At 42.1% G+C, this 22,575-nt stretch overlaps 1 protein-coding gene across 2 annotated transcripts in view; it reads right to left on the reverse strand.

Annotated features, from left to right (window-relative positions):
• Positions 1 to 2,829: 2,829 nt before the first annotated feature.
• The window catches only part of LOC109910296 (PRKC apoptosis WT1 regulator protein), a 74,706-nt gene continuing 54,960 nt past the window's right edge, over positions 2,830 to 22,575 (reverse strand). The window contains exons 4-7 of one of the 2 annotated variants that reach the window (XM_020509442.2): positions 15,388 to 15,422; positions 12,480 to 12,597; positions 10,143 to 10,247; positions 2,830 to 6,020 (exon numbers count right to left, since the gene is read on the reverse strand). In XM_020509442.2, coding sequence (XP_020365031.1) covers positions 5,934 to 6,020; positions 10,143 to 10,247; positions 12,480 to 12,597; positions 15,388 to 15,422 — 345 coding nt within the window. In that variant the 3' untranslated portion in view covers positions 2,830 to 5,933. The remainder of the gene's footprint in view (positions 6,021 to 10,142; positions 10,248 to 12,479; positions 12,598 to 15,387; positions 15,423 to 22,575) is intronic. The other variant, XM_020509443.2, reaches the window with a different exon arrangement.

A 22,575-nucleotide genomic window follows, 5' to 3' on the forward strand; every position in this document is an offset into this window, starting at 1 on the left:
AATACTGGATCTTTGGAACAGCCAACTTTATTTCCTGAGAAGAGCACTACTGAAGCCTGTCGTGCTCCGGTTCTAATCATGGGACTCGACAGTTCCATATGTTGTATGAGGACTTCTTGACTAGATTATCGACAACTGTACACGAATACTATTGAATAAATTCTGGTTTACACAATCCATGTTGAGACTGATGTAGTTCATTTTGAGGATGCAGCTTCAAGGTGACATTGATGCCCCCAACATGACAGTCATCAGGACAACGAGGCACCAGTGGATTAAGACAGAAAAACAATGACACGTTATAACTACCATTACTACAGTGCCTGGCTATCCAACTGTCCTGCCTTGAACTTGACATCAAGTTTGACAAAAGGACCACATAGAAATTAGGTTCCAACAATGTCTCTTGTCCCACTGGCCATCACAGACCAATGTCCATGTGGCTTAGAAGCCTCGCATTCAACTAAGAGGAAGAAAAGGTTATTGTCATTTAAGAATGCAGTGGAGCACCCAGCAAAGCACAGAGGACATGGTGTGCTTCTGTTTTTCTTTTTAATCAGATGCCGCCCCCCCCAAAAAAGTATAACATAAATATTATGTTCTTATGATACCTTTGTAGCCCCTGAAGGAACCCTTATCAACAAAGGGGTTTTATTGTCTTAGGAATTCAGCATTCCCGGTGTTGTCTTGCCAACCCCCTATCACACCTCTGAGATGCAGAGGTTCTGAGGTTCTTTAGATCCTATATGTCGGATATCTGATTGGAGGTTAATTTTACAGTAATACTATTGGTCAACATCTCAGATTTTGAATACAATCAACTCAGATGTTATAAAGGGGTCTTAGCCAAATTTTTTCTCTCTTTTGTTCCTGGCCTGTGCCAGTGAGATACACTTTCTTTCGTTCCCCACCCCAGGGACTCTTGGTTGCATGGCCTTTCAGGCTATGACCTCTCACTCTCTCCATGATCATGCTTAGAATAATGCCTTGTAATGCTTTGTAACTTAAGTTTATGCCTTGTATAATGTAGCATTCATCTTACAAAGTAATTAAATACACATTCCTTTCTTGACTGCCTATTACTAACTCAACTATACTCTCTTGCATATTTGATCTTTATGGAGTCAGATAAACAGGCTAATTGCATAGTCTTATAATGGATCCCCTGAGGTATGTACTGTGCCTTGCTAAGGAATGATTAAAACCTGTAATACTACAGCAATAACATAACTTACTATAAGCCTAATCAAAGTACACATACACCAAAATGAAAGTATGAGAATCTATCGCACTATGAATCATACATTCGTAGGAGTTCTGTGGTGAATGAAATGCCTTTGGTCTGTCAATGGTTTATGTTGCTTATTGGTCTGAAAATGGCACCTTTCCTCCTTATTGACTTTTACAGGGTATTTCTGAAAGGGCAGCACAGCACGTGGCCCTAGTGTGTTGAGGGAAATGTGTGTGTCTTGTGTTTTTCCACCTCCCCCTCTCTCTGACATGGTGTTGTTTGCGTTTCAGAACATTGGTGGGAGAGCGCGAGTCGAAAAATCCCTCACTAGTCTAGTAGCAAGCCACAGGGTCCATCAGGCTTCCACAAATGCCAAAGCTATTAATCTGTGTTTCAAAAGACTCGCTGCAGAATGTATCCTAATTTTGATGCGAGTGCAACGTGTGGGCGATCTCGTAGGTTCCATATCAGTAAACAGGATCTACTGGTTACGAATGGTTTTAGAGAATTATTACCTTAGTCTAAACAAAATGCCATATGGGCAATTGTTTTTTATTCTATTAAGAGGTATTTTTCTGAGCAGATGGTTCCAAACCAGCCAGCCAATTCAGGGGAGATGAAATAACCCATATATTCTCTCCCCCCCGACCCCTGCCATCCTCAGCTGGGTGAGTGGTTCCTTGCACCAGAGATCCCAGAGATGGAGGAGATTGGCTCTGAGGACCAAGAGCAAGAAACTGCTGATAATGAAATATGGCCTCCTTCAATAAACAAGATAAGGGTTGGTTTTATTTTTTCTCCAATGACTATCAGTTCCACAGGATCAAATGCATTTCGGTGTACACGGACGTGGCCATTCCATCCATATCAACTAGCCTCCAGGCCTCAGCTCAGTGAAGATCTTTAAGGTCTTCACTGAAGACAAAACGCCACCTCTGTTACATTTCAGATCAAAAAAAAAAAAGTTTGTTTAAAAGGTAAAATGATATCTGACAATGCTGCAGTCCCGTACTTTCGTTAGTGCCATTAGAGCTTTGATGAGAGCCCAACTGTGACTTGTATCAGTAAGAATAATTACATGGATTTAGCATGAACAAAAACTACATCCCTCCATTTTCCAAACATGTCCCCATGAGGCTGTGGTGAGTGCCTTTCAGAGGGCTAGTTAAGGAACAGATGAGAGGGGGTTTAAATGAAGCTACAGGTAGTGGGTTGAAACTCAGTTAATGCTAGTTTTACTACGCAGAGGAGAAGCATTCAAGACTGTCAAGTTTGAACAACAAGACAGGAAAAAAGACTAAACAGGGGGCTTAAAAAGGAGATTATTTCAAACTACAGGAAGGAGGAATGAATGTCTCAAGGTGAGGGAGACTAATTAACTTGGATGGCATTGCTAAATTAGTCCAGCGTCTGTGTCTTGGAGACGCGGCGTCGCCAGGGATGGGTGGTCCCGCTCCAGTCAGACGAGGTGATTGGCGATGATGAATAACCATGGTCGGGGAGCACACAACTGAACCCCCGCTGTCACGTTACATACCAGCTCAGTGGTATCGTATCACCACATCAAATTAGCCTTAATAAACACTAACGAGTCGACAGAGAGATAATCAAACTTTTATTAAATGACTTCATCTTCTGTACATGCATAATGTAGAGAGAATGAGGTGTGTGTGTCCCTTACAGAAAAACACATCACATGAAGTTCATGTGACATGTAAAACAACATGTGAGAACATATGTGAAATAAACGTGACAACTTGGGAAGCAAAATGTCAACGTGACACCATTAAACTACACTTGACAACATTTGAGTAAATGTGACAATAATGGGGAGGCAGGACTAACATGTGATCGCATGAAACTACATGTGACAACATTTGAGACAAAAACCTTCAGGGGACCATGACATCATCCCAAGAATGTGCTAAAAACATCCTGGGGGACATCTTTGAAACAAACCGGGAACTAGATAAAACCTCCAGGGGACCATGACAACATTCCAAGAACATCCTAACAACGTCCTTGGGGACGTCCCTGGAACAAAACTGGAACTAGACAACAAAACTCCAGGGGACCACAACACAACATCCCAATAAAGTCATTGAGGAACATGTTTGTAAGATGTTCTCAAGACCTTTGTTTTACAATTCATCAAGACGTAACATGATAAGCAAATATATGGTATGGAGGTTTTAAAGTAAGTGGTACGCTGTTTAGCTAAAATAGTAAAATCTTTACTCAATGTCAATGATTACATTTGACATGATCACTTAGTAGTTAAGTACTGGCTTTTCAATATGAGGCCACCTGGGATTTAAACTCTTAACATCGTCTGGATTTGTGGTAAACTGATCTTTCTGTTGTGGCACAAACTCTGAAGCATTCCCCTACATCTCTGCACTTACCAAAAGAGTGCCATCTACACTGCCATTTTACTTATCAGTTATCTGACTATTCTCTCATCATTTAACTCATTTACTTATTGCAGCAATTTGAGGGTTTTCTGTACAGTTGTCTAATGTTGGAGGGGCATATTATTCTGTTTTAACATTACTCCTGAATCACACCGATTAATATGTACTTTTAACAAAACAGATTTACTTTGAAGTCCAAAGTGTAGGAATATATCGGAATGCCATGAACGAAGAGGTTGGGAGTTTAAATCCTCGGCGAGGACATGTGGAATAACAATTACTGTATAAACAAACATACACAATGTAATCACGTATGTCAAAGTGTGCCAAATATGAGAGTTGAAAACATTGTTAAAAGCACTGTGTGTGCATTCTAACAAATCTGTTTTATTTGCAGGGCATCACCTGTGAAATCAAGTGAAAAATATCCCCCCAAAAATATTCACATTTGAATCAAAATGTGAAAGGTTAATGTGAAACTAACATGTGAAATGTTCCAAAAACACATGGTTTCACATGTTTTTTCTGTAAGGTGTGTGTGTGTGTGTCTACCTACCGGTAAGAGGGGTTTCTATATCGAGATGTACCCCAGTAATGTCTAAAACCTAAACTCTTTACCACCCAGTGGGCTTTACAGAGTACATGATGCAAGAGCCACACATTTGTTTCAGCACAAAATGGGCCCCTGTATGTAATGCAATGCTCTAAATACAGCTGGGTAAAGTAATAGAACGTCTCACAGCCACATCACTGTCTTGAGAAATCTAAAAAAATATGCATTTCAAAAAGTATGTTCCTTCAGTTGATTTGGTTACAACAAAATGCACTGCAGTAGCTTACTCTATAACTCTTGCTCACTATATACCAAGAGCAGCTACACCGATCAATATTGCAAACAGAACAAGCTGTAAACGCTTGAGTTACAGATGCAAAACGCATTTCAAAAGATTCCACATGTATTTCTACTGGGGTGTAACCTCAAGACCTCTCCCCATCAACAATACTATAATATTTCATTTTCAACATTGAAATGGCTATAAAGCATAGAATTAATGAAAACAAATTGCTTGCTTTTTATGATTTATAATGGGGCTATATATATATTTGAATGACTTCAGGTTGAAAATATACTACCTGGGTTAAAAATTAGGGCGTGAATTGAGTATGGCAGAGTATGGCAGTCATCATATCCTAGCTCAACACCAACAATTTAAAATAGGCTACTAAAATCATTCAAATCCCCATTAAAAGGCAATAGCAGTTTAGCGTATTATGGCACAAGTCAATTTAGCTTGTTTTTGTTCTCCGAATACCATTAGAGTTTTTAAATTGTGTAGAAATGCAGTAAATAAAGCTTCAGCTTTATCTCCCCACCCATGTCACGGGCATACCCTAAGTTTAGCTGAAACGACCCCAGTGATTAAAATGTACCAAGTATAAATCGGAACGAGAGTAAATGCGGCATCAACATGAACAGAAAAAGCACCAGGCTTTTTTTTATCCCCTTGGGGGGAAATGGAACTAATGGATTTCCAAAAAAGACCTCCGTAAACATGCAAGGCATTATGCCCACTTTGGCTGATGGTAGCAGGGATTTTGTCTTGAATTTGGTCTAAATGACATAGGATCCATCACAGAGCAGGTTGTTTCACGTGCAGATGGAGACCAGGTTTTAGTGCTGAGATGGATAATATGGTCACTGGGCTGACAACGTATTTACACTGTAATGATGCAGATGAACAGAAGCAGAGAGCCGGTTGCACATAACCTAGGCAAGCATTATATACCTTGGTCAACAGATCATTAGAGTCAAAATGTCCAAGACCTCTTTTAGTTCCTAAAACAAACAAAACATCCCTCATGTGCTCGGTGATGCACCACGTACATTCAATTTCCTTTTCCTTTTTAAGATTCATCAAAAAAGAACAACAAATCTAAATGGCCTATGTACAAGAGATTTACATTAAATATACCATCACAGAACCTCCTTTAGACACCCCATTGGATCTAAATAGGACTAGAGCTCTCAGTGGCTTCAGGTTCCCCTCAGAACAGAATAAAAAGGTGTATATGACACAAAGGCTCTAAAAGCTACTTTCAAATGTCCCCTTCCACCCAGCGACAATAACAGAGACACCACTGACACAGAGAAAGGACATGCTGGACTTGGGCCGAGGGTAGAAAGGGAAGGGTGAGAGCAGGGGGTGTAAGAGCTTGGCAGGGGCACTCCGTTGGAGGGAGGGGTGGTTTGTTCTTTTTGGAAGTGGGGATCCGTGGCCCGTTGGGTTCTACCTCGTCAGCTGGCCCACCACCTTCAGGAGAGTTTTGTTCTCCTGCTTCAGCTGCTCATTCTCATCCTCAATGTCATCAAGGTCCTGCAAAACAAAAACAAAGGCAACAGCTTCACTTCAGCTTGATCTAAAGGAAGTCATTTACTTTCATTATGCAAGATCTGCCTTATTTTTACCTCAGAGAGTTAGCTTGTCAGTTTAGAGAAAGATGAGAGAGTGAGAGGTGGAACGAAGAGTTTCACCTCCCGGGTCTCTCTTCAGCAGAATTGCCTTGATAATAACAAATTAAACTTGAACAGCTCCAATTAGACACAAATGAGGAGCCCCATTGCCATGATGCACTCCCATCAAAGCGCTGATCTAAAAGTGACACTTCTCATTTTCGGCTTCCTCCATCACTGGCGGAAGCGACAGGAGACCGTCAAGATTAGCTAAGCCGTACTTGTCGGAAACTTAAAAAGCGAGGTAGTCTGCGAGTCAAACACTGGAGGTCACAGAGCCAAAGACATGCTGTGGCTACAGAACAGCTCACTGTCTGAGCTCTGACACAAGGGGAGAAAAGCAGTCTCATTTCACATCTGACGGCTGCCTCCGGCATACCATTTGAACCTTAAGTTACAACCGACTAATAACTTTATTCACATTTCATTTAATCTCCCAAAATAGATTATATCCACATGTACTTCAATTTGCATGGACCTGCATTCTATGTAGCCAACACCCAGAGTCAGATGTTTTCCAGGGTCATATCATCTGCCAGCACCTCAGCCTTATCCAAGCCTTCCCTACTAAACAAACTTTGCTAGTGAGTCACAGTTCAATCTTCAAGCGCCGCGAGAAAGAGACACCACACTGGATCTGTTCCTTATCTCCTGCCATCCCATCAGGCCTTGCATTAACCTCTCCGAGGGACATTGCTGATCACTATCGCCCCGGCGAGTGTTCCCACAGGGATGCTGCCTCTTATGAGGTCCTGTTCATGTGATACTATCAGGGGTCTCTGATCCAACAGTTATATGGCCTCCTCCACATGGCTCATAGGCTGTAGACTGCAGTGGCTATCTTAATGAAGAAATGTGAAGATAATAAAGACAGCCAGGCATTGAGGACACTTGCAAGTTCCTGAAATGTGCAAAATCAACACTGTTCGGCAACTGTATTTGTTGGCAGGGGAGACTCGGGGCTTGTTTGCATTGGAATACCTCATCGAGGAAGGCTGCAAACTCTTTTGGAATATTTCAGAGTATTTGGAATATTTCAGAGGCCTCCTGCTGGGTTTCCCAATGCCAAAACATGTGACACATATAACGTGAGCAGGGGTCATGCAATGGGGAGAGTTTGTTGATGGTCTCGGAGTGCTGGGAACACTGGACCACTGGCCCAAGACTGTAGACTCAGGAAACAGAAACTCTGACCTCGGATTTCTTCTCAATATGCAATGCCAGGAGCTAGACAATGATATATGAAACCTTCAAAGTGAGTGAATGCCATCCATTTTAGAAAAATACAAAACATCGAGAGAAATGCTGAGGAATGTGTTTCACTGTATACAGTGTGGATCTGCAGTAGGTATGGAGACAGGGTGTGGGGTATTTGCCTCTCTGTATACAGTATGGACCTACAGTAGGTATGGAGACAGGGTGTGGGGTATTTGCCTCTCTGTATACAGTATGGACCTACAGTAGGTATGGAGACAGGGGGTGGGGTATTTGCCTCTCTGTATACAGTGTGGGTCTACAATAGGTATGGAGACAGGGGGTGGGGTATTTGCCTGTAGGCTGTCACAGATCTGACTCCCCGGTGCCAAAGAGAAGAAGCAATGTAATTGGTCTCTAGAGAAAGAGGCACATGACACAGCTGTCTCTTTACATTCAGAGTCTGTGGATTTAGCCTAATGCATGGACGACTAAATGGTTACATAACATTCAGGAGCATATAGGAGTGGAAATGTAGTAACTCTTGACTAATGATGAACTAATTATAGGCTGATAACCCTAGTGGTTATAAGTCACGTTACATATCAGGGGATGATTGAAATCAGACTCGTACTCCACACTACAAGTGTTTCTCTTAACCACTTCATGTAGGATGTTAATTGGCATAAGGACTCGACTTATAGCAGGGGCCTAGTGTTTTCTTCAGACTAGATCCGATAAACTCTGTCAGGGAAGGGAACATGTCATGTTTTGAAAAGGGAAGCTGTTTTAAGTCAGGAGGCACAGAGCGAAACTAAAATTTTGTTTCTCCAAACTGCCATGGGGTGCAGGGGAGTGAAACTGAAGAGCTCTGCACCTCGAACGGGTCTGCATATCGTTTACTTCAGGCTCTGTAGACCAAAATCGGATGGGGTTACGACCCGTGTCGTTGACAATGAGTTTAAAATGTTGATAAAACACTAAAATCAGATCCCGTTCAGAGGTTGCGGTACGGGAGATAAAGAGAGCGAGCGAGAACATGAAAAAATGACTTTTTGGGGGGGGGGGGGGGGGAGGGGGGCCTGTGCGAGTGTTAATCCTTGCAAGCGCTGGATAATTGTAATCTTCTGCTTATCCGAGAAGCAGCTTTACAATATCAAGCTGATTGCCTGCAGATATGGACGTGGTAATTTGGCAATCGGTTCTATTTAGTCCTCGGCTTCACTCAACACAGCTGTGAGACTGAATTGCGCCAAGTTTCCTCTGCAGTACACAGTTACTAAAAATGACAAGCTTTCAACTGACAATTAAGAGAAACTATAATAAGATTAAAGTTGCAATATGTAACTTTTTGGGTGACCTGACCAATTCACGTAGAAATGTGTGTTATAGATCAGTAATTCTCATTGAAAGCAAGTCGAAGTGGTAGCTCTGTTCTACGTGTGCTATTTATATGCTTCCCTTAAGTTACATTTTTGAATTTTTTTTCTTTCGGTTTTGTACACCAGCTTTAAAACTGAAAATAAAATATTTGGGGTTATGAAAAATATAATTCCCAGCTGTTTAAATGGTACAATGATTCTCTACACTACACTTTTTGCAACCAGGAAATGGCGGAGCTATTTCTGCATAGTGCATCTTTAACTGTGGCAGTTAGACGTGGCAAGATAGAGTTGTCCATCAAAGGATTATGGGCAAAAAAAAACACATAGGTATACATTACTATACCTGTGTTCTAGACTAGAAGGGCACCATACATTATCATTTCAGTAGCATACTATTCATTTATAATACAATTGAGATCATCCTGTCGGGAAGTATCACTGCCTGATACAGCAACTGCACTGCCCACAACTGCAAGGCTCTCCAGAGGGTGGTGCAGTCTGCACAACGCATTGCAGGGGCAAACTACTAGCCCTCCAGGACACCTACAGCACCCGATGTCACAGGAAGGCCAAAAAGATCATCAAGGACAACAACCACCCGAGCCACTGCCTGTTCACCCCCCAACCATCCAGAAGGCGAGGTCAGTACAAGAGCATCAAAGCTGGGACCGAGAGACTGAAAAACAGCTTCTATCTTAAGGCCATCAGATTGTTAAACAGCCATCACTAACACAGGGAGGCTGCTGCCTACATAGACTTGAAATCATTGGCCACTTTAATAAATGGATCACTAGTGACTTTTATAATGCCACTTTAATAATGTTTACATATCTTGCATTTGTCATTTCTTATGTATATACTGTATTTTGTACCATCTATTACATCTTACCTATGTCGCTCGGTTATCACTCATCCATATCTTTATATTCTTCTTCCATTCCTTACTTAGATTTGTGTCTATTAGACCGTTGTTGTGGAATTGTTAAACTACATGTTAGATATTGCTGCACTGTCGGAACTAGAAGCACAAGTATATTGCTACACTCGCAATAACATCTGCTAACCATGTGTATGTGACCAATAAAATGTGATTTGAATAATTGTGAAAGTAGATCTAGCCTTGTTGCTCTAACATCTGTATAGTAACCTCTTCAAAATACCTTAAACTCTCAGTGCCTTAGAGGCTGCCCACCCTAGCCCACATCTACCCTGTCAACCCTGGTTGACTCTCTCCAACACTCCCCAGCCTAGCCCGCCTCTACCCTCTCAATCCTGGATGACAGTCTCCAACACTCCCCACTCTAGCCCAACTCTACCCTGTGAACCCTGGTTGACCCTCTCCAACACTCCCCAGCCTAGCCCAACTCTACCCGCTCAACCCTGGCCGAACCCTCTCCAACACTCACTCTATTCAGCAAGTCAATCTCCTCCTTCAGCTTTCCAATCAGGTCGTCTTTATCCTGGTGGGCTTTCACCAGCTGCCCGTTCTCCTGCCTCTGTCTGGCCAGCTCCTGAGGAAGAAGGGGCAAAGAGCTCTGTTAACGTTAGAACACATCCTGCAGCACTTTGGTATGGTCCACATACACAGACAGAGAGACAGAGAGAGAGATAACAAATATAGAAGCCTCAGCCATGTGGACATATGGTCACGTTTCAAGATGATATTTACGCTGCGAAATGAAGGCTCGCCAGGAATCCGCCTCTCCAAATTAACTTTGTTTTTTACCACAGATAAGCGTGAACTGGTTTCCATGGAAATCCATATGAAACTGGAAACACTTATCTCCCTCACTAGCTTTAAGCACCAACTGTCAGAGCAGCTCACAGATTACTGCACCTGTACATAGCCCACCTATAATTTAGCCCAAACAACTACCTCTTTCCCAACTGTATTTAATTTTAATTTATTTATTTATTTTGCTCCTTTGCACCCCATTATTTTTTATTTCTACTTTGCACATTCTTCCATTGCAAAACTACCATTCCAGTATTTTACTTGCTATATTGTATTTACTTTGCCATCATGGCCTTTTTGCCTTTACCTCCCTTCTCACATTGTATATAGACTTGTTTATACTGCATTATTGACTGTATGTTTGTTTTTACTCCATGTGTAACTCTGTGTCGTTTTATCTGTCGAAATGCTTTGCTTTATCTTGGCCAGGTCGCAATTGTAAATGAGAACTTGTTCTCAACTTGCCTACCTGGTTAAATAAAGGTGTTCTCAACTTGCCTACCTGGTTAAATAAAGGTGTTCTCAACTTGCCTACCTGGTTAAATAAAGGTGTTCTCAACTTGCCTACCTGGTTAAATAAAGGTGTTCTCAACTTGCCTACCTGGTTAAATAAAGGTGTTCTCAACTTGCCTACCTGGTTAAATAAAGGTCAAATAAATAAATAAAAGAAATATAGCAACGAGAAAACATCAAAACAATGTAGCATGATGTCCATACCGGGGCGGCAGTGTAGCCTAGTGGTTAGAGCATTGGACTAGTAACCGAAAGGTTGCAAGTTCAAATCCCCGAGCTGACAAGGTACAAAATCTGTCGTTCTGCCCTTGAACAGGCAGTTAACCCACTGTTCGCAGGCCGTCATTGAAAATAAGAATTTGTTCTTAACTGACTTGCCTAGTAAAAAAAAAAAAATAATAATAATAATAATAATACCGTGGCAACCATAAATCTTCAGGCCGCGGAAGATAAATGTTATTTTATGGAGGGTTACCCGAGTTACACGGGTAACTGAAGCTTCAAAGTAATACTTTCATTATCATGATGAATGACACTACAATACTCACAGCAATCAAGGGCGCTGCACATTTGTCAATGTTGTTTAAAGCTATGAAATCTACTGCATTTAAACGAGCCAGAGACCAACGACAGAACTTGCTGAAATCAATACAAAACTAAAGTGCACCGACTGCTCTCTCGAACTCGCCAGTGATGTGCAAACTCTTCATTTACAGGCATCGTGGCAAGTGAAAGCAGTAGTTTTTCTTTTAGAAATGGACTGGACCGGGATGACATTTGAGAATCTAAAAAGTGATTGAGAGGGAGTACAGAGTGCTTCATAAGAACAGGGTGATGGGGAAGAGAGAACTCCCCCTCTCCCTAACTCCAGTAAAAGACATTCTCTGACTGAACGCAGAGGAGTTATTGCAGACAGGAATATAGGAAGGGCGACATCTGACTGAAGACGAACAGCGAGGCCAGACTGGGCAGCCGCTCAAACGACTCAGAGAGGAATTCATCTTTTAAAAAGAAATCCTCAAGATTTATCAGGATGCTGATAGATGCTTTAAAAACAGTTATAGCAGCAGGGCCTTTGGAGAGGAGAACTATCAAAGTCTCTTTGCCCCTGTGACGGATGGACAGAAGGACAAACACAGGGCTTTCAGGAAACGTGAGATGGATATAGACAGAGAAATAGCAGTAGACGGGAAGGATAACAAATACCAACAATAAAAATGGTCAAAATGTGCCAAGAAGCATAACAGTCATTCTGAAATAATCAACTAAAACATGTCATTTTAATATTTACATCACAGTGACATTATAAACATTGGATAGTGATGATGGATAGGCCTGTGTTGAAATAGTTGTCAACTAGTGAACGATAGGCCTAATGCAGAACCTTCCCTCAGCTATGCTTGCTTGCACTAATCCAATGTGTTCAATGCATGAGGGGGAGTGACCCTAGTGCACACCTCTGGTGGAATGGTAGAGCAAGCCTAATTTTGAGTACCTTTTCCAGTTCCTCCATCCTCCTCTCCAGTCCTCCGGCGTTGCCGTGGCGGTTGCCGTGGCGGTGTCGACTGTTCCCCCCCGCCTCCTCCTCAGAACCAGGACCTCCAGAGCTGCTGCTGCCACAACACACACATCAATACTTCTGACCAACACCAATGTCCATGCTTTCAACACTGACTCACTGTTGAGTACGGTACACGTTCCCAAAAACCTGTCGTTTGTGAAGTAAATCCAATAAGGAACGTATAAACCTTTTGAACGTTCCTTGACATTCAAAAGAATCACATAAAAACTGAAAAGCTGTTGTAGTGTATGACTCAGAGCCTGTTGAACGCACAATACAGCTCTAATGGTCAGACTTAAGTGTGAGGAGAACAAGTACTTATACCTTTTATCCCATTAGAACATAGAACCCTGACAGCTTTTATCTCAAAGGGCGAAGAATGGATTCTGAATATGAGGCCATTTCAATATGACTATCTTGAATGCTGAGATGTGTAAAGAGCGCCCTGCATAAATCCACTTCATGTCATTAGCAACAAAGCGTCCCTATTCATCGGCTAGTGAAAAGAGGTGCTCCGCGGTCCTTGGTCTGCTAGTGAGGAACAAACAGCTCTCTCCCCCTTTCTCTCTCTCATTCTCGCTCTTCTCTGAGAAGACTCGAGGGCAGCGAGGGGAATATTGGAACTTATTTCCTAGCGGCTTTATTTCAATAATTACTGACGTGGAAGTCTTGGAATGAGTTGCGCTCCTCATATTTTTACCCATGAGGATTGTGCCCGCTCCAATAACTCTCTCCTGGAATCAAATTATTGGGCAGCCTCTGGGCTTCGCCTCATTGCTTAAGAGGGTTGTCTGCATATTTCTCAAAAAGGACCACAAAAAAAAAGAAAAAGGGAAACTTCTGGAATTGCCATAGAAAACCATAATATTCCATTGTATTCCACCTGTAGAAGTGTGTTCAGGCTGCTACCTACTGGGCATTCTATAGACCAGTTAAGCGAAGAGTGATCCCAGTCTCTGGAGGAGTACAGTATGTCTGCATTACAGGAAAGGAAACTTCAATATTTCTTAAACGGGGTTGAATACCTACTTATTCTGAGCAGTAAATAAATATACTTTTCCGAGACTACACGAGCTCCCTAAGAAGCAGAAAAAGAAAAAAAAGAATCAGACCATCTCTTTTATTTAGCCAGGAAGCTCCACCACTCATAATACAAACACTCAGGTAGTAATGCAGTTTTTTGGGGCTATTTGACATTTACTTCCTCAGTAACTCAGAGGCTGAGCCCACAGAAATGATTTTCACTCACTCTTTTCAGAACTAAAGAGTGTTGTGCCCATTGCTTTCGATGATAGAGAGAAAGTCCTTGAAATGCTCTCCATGGCACTTTCCTATGCCAAGTGAATGACATGTTTTTGGCTGAATGTCTTCAAGGCCACTCCACCCTTGTAAATGCAAACACACAAACGCTCTACATCCCTCTGTCTCTAGGGCTTGCAGCATCTGCCAGGCACCCAGCCTAAACGGCCATGCCCTCAGTGCTAATCACCCCACTCTGGTCCATTAGCGCCCCGCAGAGACCGCACGGGAGACAGGCAGAGGCAATGATCCACTCTTGGAGGTCTCAGCAGTTGGGGGTTGGAGAGGAGAGGCAGACCCAATGGCCACACACAACAAGCACTGAGATGCCTGGTGTGGTCTGCTAGCAGAGCTCAGTGGAACAGAGAAGGTCATCCATCTTAAAGTCATAAGCCATCTCCAGACTGACAACCAGCAACAGGCTGATCGCTATAATAGCCCATATCGACCATAATGATAGTGTAGTGAGAGAGGATGGTGTGAATGCATTAGCAGCCTGTTGTATAGTTTCAGTGGAGTTCAGAGACCGGGTTGTCCAATATTTCCACCATCTTGTGGCGCCCACCTGGCAGCCTCTCTGCGCCACAACACTGGACCATCCGACAGTGGAGGCCAGCCAATCACAGTAGGACATCATTACTGGGCCAGATTGGGACCATCAGCCGGTGAACTGGGCAGGGATCACACAGAACTTAACAATTTGATGGTGATTGTCCTTATGCAAATAGTGGAAAAGAATGTCCAAATGGTGGTTGGGAATTTAGCAGTGTGGTGTCTGGAAAAACTGAGGTGTCAATGGCTTTGGACATTTAACAGTGTTAAAGAAGATAAATTGAGGTGTCAATGGCCACACCATAAGCAAGAAAAACACTGACTTGGTGTGGATTAATTGGCTCTTGTATGCTCCGATAAGTCAATCATAGTAAGTGTGTGGTATAAAGAGGACGTCGGCTGTAATCAGCAACAACTCTTTCCGACCTTGATTGAACTTCAACTCCTTATAGAGACATCATATCGGCTTGATATGCCCTCGTGTCACGTCAACGTTGCATTGCCTGCAAACTTGTCGAACGATAATCTGAACAAAATGTACACGCCTGTTGTTGCCATACAGTCAAACTACTAGAGCAGGTTTTCCCAAACTCGGTCCTGGGGCCCCCCCTGGGTACACACCTGACTCAAATAATCAAAGCTAACTTGAATTAGGGTGGGCCCCAGGACTGAGGTTGGGAAACCCTGTACGAGAAGACACCCGGAGAGTTAAGCTGTTCTGTCATTTCTGATGCATTGAAATCAAACTGGAACTAGATGTTCCGACAGGCACCGTAAACACAGAGGGCATTTTCAATGGTGAAACTTCAAAATCTATTTAAGTAAATGTAAGGTCATCTGCTATGGTAATTAATGACCTAAACTGTTGCCATCTCTTCCTGGTCTTCCAGGTTCTCCGTTTCTTCACTTATCACCACCTTCACTCCCACCATACCAGAAACAATAATACACACCCTCATTCTCAACAGAAGTAATAGGGAAGGTTTCTTACCTCTGGTGGTGGCCACTCCCGGATCTTGGAGTATCCTAGGAAAACAAAGGAGAGCCATGTCAGAGGAAGGGGATACTCAGACAACAAAGGGCCAGGGTTCTTTTGTACAAGTATATTACATACTGGTGGGCTATGACAGGGGGAGGGCCATTTCTAATTGCTAATAAATACATGAACAAAGGCAAGGGAAGTCTATCATACACATCAGAGGCGGAAATGTTTGTTAGGATGAATATTCAATGTGCCTGAGGAAAATTATGATCTTGAGTTATGAAACGTTTTAGTCAGCATTTTTGTATTCAACATCTGTGTCCAGATTGTGAAATGCACCGAGGAGACTCAAAAATAAACATCTCGAAAAGCTTGTCACTGCCTGACACAAAGCCCACCTTTCCTGATTAATCTGCCTAGGGTGAGCACACACACACACGCAGTTGTGTGCCACACAGAGATACGACAACAAAATAGCATTGAGTCAACATCAGCAGAAAGTCATCAGGAGTAGCTACTACAGAGAGCCTGTAGGTTGTGTATAAACCTTCTTGTACCTCTGCTGCTGAACTGACAGATAGTTAAGCTATTAGCTTCAGGGGAGCTATCACCACACAGCCTCCAGTTGTACCATGCATACAGAAATTTAAAGGGGCGGATCCTTAATTAACAGCCTCTGCTGCAGCCCTAAGAGCCACTATTACAGAGAACAGACAGGCCTCATGAATGCCTTGGAAACAACACTATGAATGAGCTGTATGCATGTTACATTTCCAGCTCTTATGATATTTTTTTTTGGTTTCACTCATATTGAAGTCAATAGAAACAGAAATCCATGCGCATACAACATATTCATGGGTAACAGCAACACAATAAACAAACACCAGAAAGAAAAAAAAAATCAATAATGTCCTGTGGTCTTAAAGTGACTCATTAATCAATGAGCAGAAACATGGGATTGGTGACGTCATGTACCTTTCTGTTCTAGACTTTGGTATAGTCTGTTTGTTTTGGCTGCAGGTGTTCCTGCCTCCGGTCAGGGGGTAGCCAGTCTCTGAATGTAGATTTTAGGAGAGTTGTGTCTTTCATGAAGCCGGGGTAGGGACAGTTGGCATTCTTTTATTTTCATAGGTATACATGAAAAATACCTCTATGTTGCATCGACAGGAGACAGGAGGCAGTGTGTGTGTGTGTGTGTGTGTGTGTGTGTGTGTGTGTGTGTGTGTGCGCATATGTTTGTCTAAGATACTCTAAATCCTGTGTGATTTGTGTATGTTACCTGTAAAAAAAAACGTTTGGGGGACGACCCCCTTTCAAACAGTCCTATTTTCACCACATTTGTGCCGGGGTAAACCATGTATATATCCTGTGCACATGCCTGTACCGGTGACAGTGGGAGTAGGGGTTCCTGAGTGGCGTAGCGGTCTAAAGCACTGCTTCTCAGTGCTAGAAGTGTCACTACAGACACCCTGGTTCGAATTCAGGCTGTATCATAACCGGCCATGATTGTGAGTCCCATAGGGCGGCGCACAATTGGCCCAGCATCGTCCGGGTTTGGCCGGTGTAGGCAGTCATTGTAAATAAGATTTTGTTCTTAACTGACTTGCTAAGTTACATAAAGGTTCAATTAAAAAATATATATAACATTTAAAACGGGGTATGCAGATGTGGGTAAGCGTCTATTTTTATAAATCCATTGAAGATATACCATCAAAGAAATCCATTATTAATTTGTTTATGCAGGTCCTAAAAACCATTATAAGACTAATAAAATACATTTTCAAAAGAATGAAATAGCGTATTTTGGGATTAATTACGTTACTTTTCCCACACAACTTGAGTGTCACGGTAAAGCATGGAAACGCTGTCATGTAACAAAAGTGATATTTTGAAACAGAGCCCTGTGCCCCCATTTTCCAGAGTTTGTAAGTGATTGTATGTTAGAAACCTTAGAATCTGCTCTTTCCGATAATGTAAAGAAATGTAAAAGCTGACCTGGATGAACGTCCGAAGGATGATTTGAAAAAGTCACTGTTTTATCCACGTTTCATACATTTTCCTACCCTCACTCTGCTTTGTTAGACATCATGCACATTGATATCTTGCTAACAAATGTAATCGCCAAACTGCCTTTTTAAAAATTGTAGGCAGCAGACATGTATCTAAATAGGACTAATCGCACTGTAGGGTAGGGAAGCCCCTGAAGTGACTTATCAACCGTATGCAAGAAACTCCTCTGTGTTGTCTTAGGAATTCAGCATCCTCCGTTTTATTTCTCCAACCCCCATTCTCTCACCTCTGATAAGCAGAGGTCACATCATGTAGATCTGATATCTGATTGGAGGTTAACTTGACAGGAAAACTATTGGCCAACAACAAGATTTTGAATCCAAACAACTCAGATGCTTATAAAAGAGTCTAAGACTCAAGGTTCTCTTTTTTCTTTCTGACCTTCTTTCCTTCTCTACCCCATTGATTTCTGGGGCATGGCATTTCAGGCTATGATTTCTCTCTTATCATGCATAGTATACTGCTTTGTTAATGTCAGTATTGCCTTGTAACTTCAGATTTATGCCTTGTATGTGAATCCATTCATTTTCCAAGGTAGTTAAATACACTTGTATTTCGAATTCCATTCTCAGACATTTCTTGATTGCCTATTACTGCATCTCAATTATAGTGTTCTTGCATATTGCTACTTATCTTTATGGAGTCAGATAAACATTTTAAATAGGCTAAATACCTAGTCTTATTACGAGTCGCACTTGAGGTATTTGTAAATAACTAAATACACACGTCAAATATTACTTCCACTAGAGCAGCAAAACATGCTCAACATAAATGTCAACATGATATTGTAGCCTATAGACTTGTGCCACTCCAGGAAAAGAGGAAAAGCGCAGTGGCAAATGTTCTCCCTCTCATAAATCACATGCACATTGTTTAAAAAGGAATTTATGGGTGTTTGCGATCTGAAAGCCTTTCTGAGCTGGAAAGCCCAGTAGAAATGTCAGAAATCCCAGCTTAATAAAAGTTGACATTAAAAGCAGAGTTGTAGTTTAAGTTTGACACGCATGTATATTTACCCATCATTTCTTAGGTAAATATAAGGACCTTTAAAATGTACCTGTTAAAAGTCAATAGAAAAATATGAAATGGCAGATTCCTGTGTGTGTTCGCTCAGGCTAAATGCTAAAGCATTTCTGTGACAATAGACAAGTCCAGCTCAAGGACAGAACCACATACATGTAAATGGAGATAAACACATTAAAGGGAATTCAGTGAAGCTTTGTAATTGACAGGTTTGATGTCGGACAAGAATAGAATGTTCATGATTTGTGTGCCAAAGCCGGGAAGATAAAAGGCAACGTTTTATACTGAGGCGTTGGTGGGACTTTTAAACATATTACTGCATTAAAGACTACCTCGGTTGGAGGAAATAAAAGCACAAGCTTTGTTACTGGCAATACCTTGCATGGTAAAGTTGGCAGATTTGTGTGTCAGTCAGTCTGTGTCGGTCTGCCCATCTATCCATGGCCAAATATATCATTCATGACAATGTTCTCCCGCTCATAAATCACATGCACATTTATAATAAAAAATATAAAGGAATTTATGAGTTTGCAATCTGACAGCCTTTGTGCGCTTGACAGCCCATTAAAATGTCTGAAATCCCAGAAGGCATGCCTAATAAAAGTTCAACAATAGGCCTACTTTTGCATTCCAGCATACTGCCAATGCCCTGAATTCTCCATCTATGTCTCCTTGCAAAGCTGATAAATATCCCCATCTGTTACTCTGGAGGCTCTGTCATTTTATGAGTCCACGATTGACATTTCAAAAAGGTGAGGCCAAAGAATTAAACTGGCAAAATGAGAGGACTACAGCAGCAATCTTGTAAAGGATAAATATTAATCTGGTTAACCTGATTTACAGACTTGTAATCTTTGGTCAACAATGGTGATACCCTCTGATAATATTGTCTCGGGCTAAACAACCACATTTCTGAACAGCTTAAAGAACATTACATCTAAGCAGGGAAGCTTCAGTTAATGCATTTGAAAACTGTCTAGGCAGGGAGGAGAAAGACTGACAGGTGCAAATTAAAAATGCAAATGAGCGTTAAGGTGTTGGATACCACAATGGGGTGTGTGTCTTATTCACGTATGTTATGCTTGAAAATCATTTGCACATACAGTACCACAATCAAAACATCATTGTTTTGCAAAACCATATACTGTAGCTACAGATGTATAGATTTAAACTTAGTATACAACACCTGCTCTTTCCATGACTTAGACGAACCAGGTGAAAGCTATGATCTGTAGTGACGCCTCAAGCACTGCCTTAGACCGCTGCCCCACTCGGGAGGCCCCAAAAATGGATTTTTAAACCTGGAGACAATTGAGACATGGATTGTGTATGTGTGCCATTCAGAGGGTGAATGGGCAAGGCAAAATATTTAAGTGCCTTTTGAACGGGGTATGGTACTGTAGTAGGTGCCAGGCACACCGGTTTGTGTCAAGATCTGCAACGCTGCAGGGTTTTTCACGCTCAACCGTTTCCCGTGTATATCAAGAATGATCCACCACAACAAGGACATCCAGCCAACTTGACATCTGTGGAAAGCATTGGAGTGAACATGGGCCAGCATCCCTGTGGAATGCTTTCGACACCTTGAACAGTCTACGCCCTGACGAACTGAGGCTGTTCTGAGTGCAAAGGGGGGGGCATAATATTAGTGTTGCTAATGCTTCGTATACAGCGCACACCGTTTCAGAACTCAGAACCTAAGCCACTCTCCCCTTTGGATCAGGCGCAACAGTAGAAGCAGATGATCCAGTTGAATGTTACCTATGGTTTTGTTTATCTGACAAGGCTCCAGGTTTAGGGAAAGTGTTTTCCTTGTACGGCTCACATACCACAGAGGGGTAAGGCCTGATAACCAGGACCACATGGGGTCCCCAGAGAGAGGGCCTCTCTGTGACACGGACATTACTGAAACTACACTCGATTACACTACCTCACAGAGGAACGCAACCATAGGAAAGAAAAACACCAGTGTGTGTGAGTATTTGTGTATGTGCGTGCGTACGGGTGTGTGTGTGATTCTGTGTGTATCACAAGGTGCTAGTGTGTGGGTGTGGACGGGTTGAAATAGATGAGTAGGAACAGAGAGAGGATGACAGTGGGGGAGATGGTGCTGCAGCCATTACAGGAATCCCTCTCTACTCCCTCTCACTGAAACGTGCTGGTCAGGAGGGCCGGGAGGATACCAGCATCGCGATGCTCGTTAGTATCGTGGCAAGGAAACAAAACACGAAGTGGATTTAACGTCTTTAGGAAAACAAAAATCATTGTTTTCATCCAGAATCACATTTATTTATTTTCCAAGCTGTAGCATACAATATTGTACATACAGCAGGTTTTTAAATGACCAAAGAGTTTGGTCTGCTTCGTGTTTTCATTTTTGCCAAGGAAAGCATATTGCAATACTGGTATTGTCACATCCCTACTGGACAGTGCTACAATGCTATTACCTAGTCTCATCTCCATGAACGGGTCGTTATAGGGCAGGAACACACAGCTCTCCACAGAGGAAGAAGGGGAGGATAGTGTGTTTTACTTGGTACCAAATAGTCTGACCCAAGAAAGGATGAAAAGAGAGAAATACGAATCAACTATCAAATGAAAGTCAGAAAGCTCATTAACCAAGTTCACTTCTTATTGACAACACCGTTTGGGCTCAAAACGATAGGGGATCCTTTTGTTTTGCAGAAACGTCTACGTTTTCTTAGTATTTGAAGTTGCCAGTCCCGTCTCAGTCCAGACATCTTGATACCAGTGCCGAAGCTAAAAAACCTGACAGTTTGCGCTCGAGGTAGCTGTATATTACACAGACAACATGGCAACCACTTGTCTGTGTGATTAAATGGGGTCAGAATGAAACAGCACATTTTTGGAATGCTCTGTCTTTACAGATGTCGACTTGACAGCTCCCTGTAGATCCTCTCTCCCCTCCTCCTCCGTTAGCTCGTCACTACGGTCACAAAGGCACGACACACAACCAAATATGACCATCAACAATCCCTCGCCCAAAGACAGGGAGTGGTAGAGCAATGGGTGAGATGCAGTGTGGGAGCTCCCCAGTGGTTAGCCGTGGCAGCACCCACATCTGCTCTGACTTAAGGGAAATATGTGGTAATGGTAAGGTGGGCTCAGCAAGCACCTCTAGGTCTCATTTGAAATGGCTGAAGTGTAATCTGGTTGTGTCTCAGTGGGAAGGATGTGTTATATAGTGAATCTTCTGGATTCACTATATGGTATGTCAATAGAGTAGAAGCCTCTTCACTTTCTACACACATGACACAGGTTAAACGAGTGTGTGGGGGGACTCGTATTTCTAGTGAATTAAGTGTTTGTGGGCCTACTGACTTTATACATTAAATTACTAACTACATTTGGAAAGCTTTATATGAATATATCATCTGATATACTGTATAGTACAGACAGAAAACACATCTGTAAATATAACACAGGGAGGAAATCTAAATCGTACCATATTCCAGCTCATAGATGAGTGCGTCCGCTGTTGCCTACGTTACCGACATTCTCATTGAAGTCCTTTCATGTCTCTGCATAGAGAGTTTGACAGCACTTCAATTGCACACTTGTTGACTGCACAGTAATGATCTCCTCAAGGGAAAAGTAACAGAAAACGATATTTGCAACATCACTGCTTATAGAAACAATCGTATCAATAATAATAAACCTGATAGTAGGGGACTTTGTCTTATTCAGGTATGTTATGCTCTGGAACGGTTTGCTTCAAAATCAATTACGCACCTAGTACCACAATCAAAACATAATTGTTTGCAAAACAATGTGTATATAAAATCGGTTTGGCCTTCCTATGAAATCTATTAACGCATTGGACTGAATAGGCAGGGACTCCTCTGTTCCCAAACTGCATGCTCCATATCAATAGCCTGTCATACATGCAGATTAGTTCCAGATATGGCTCTGAAGTGTGTTTTTAGAGAGACTTGCTGCAGCACAGGCTCCCAATGAAGCTATAAGCACTTATCCCTGTGGACCGCTGAGCTGTGTTGCGACCATCTCAAAAACACAGGTATCTAAGCTGTGTTTTTAGTACTGCTAATGTCACCACACTCGGAATGGAATGAGAATACTTTG

Source organism: Oncorhynchus kisutch, linkage group LG19 (genome assembly GCF_002021735.2).
Source record: "Oncorhynchus kisutch isolate 150728-3 linkage group LG19, Okis_V2, whole genome shotgun sequence".
Taxonomy (NCBI): domain Eukaryota; kingdom Metazoa; phylum Chordata; class Actinopteri; order Salmoniformes; family Salmonidae; genus Oncorhynchus; species Oncorhynchus kisutch.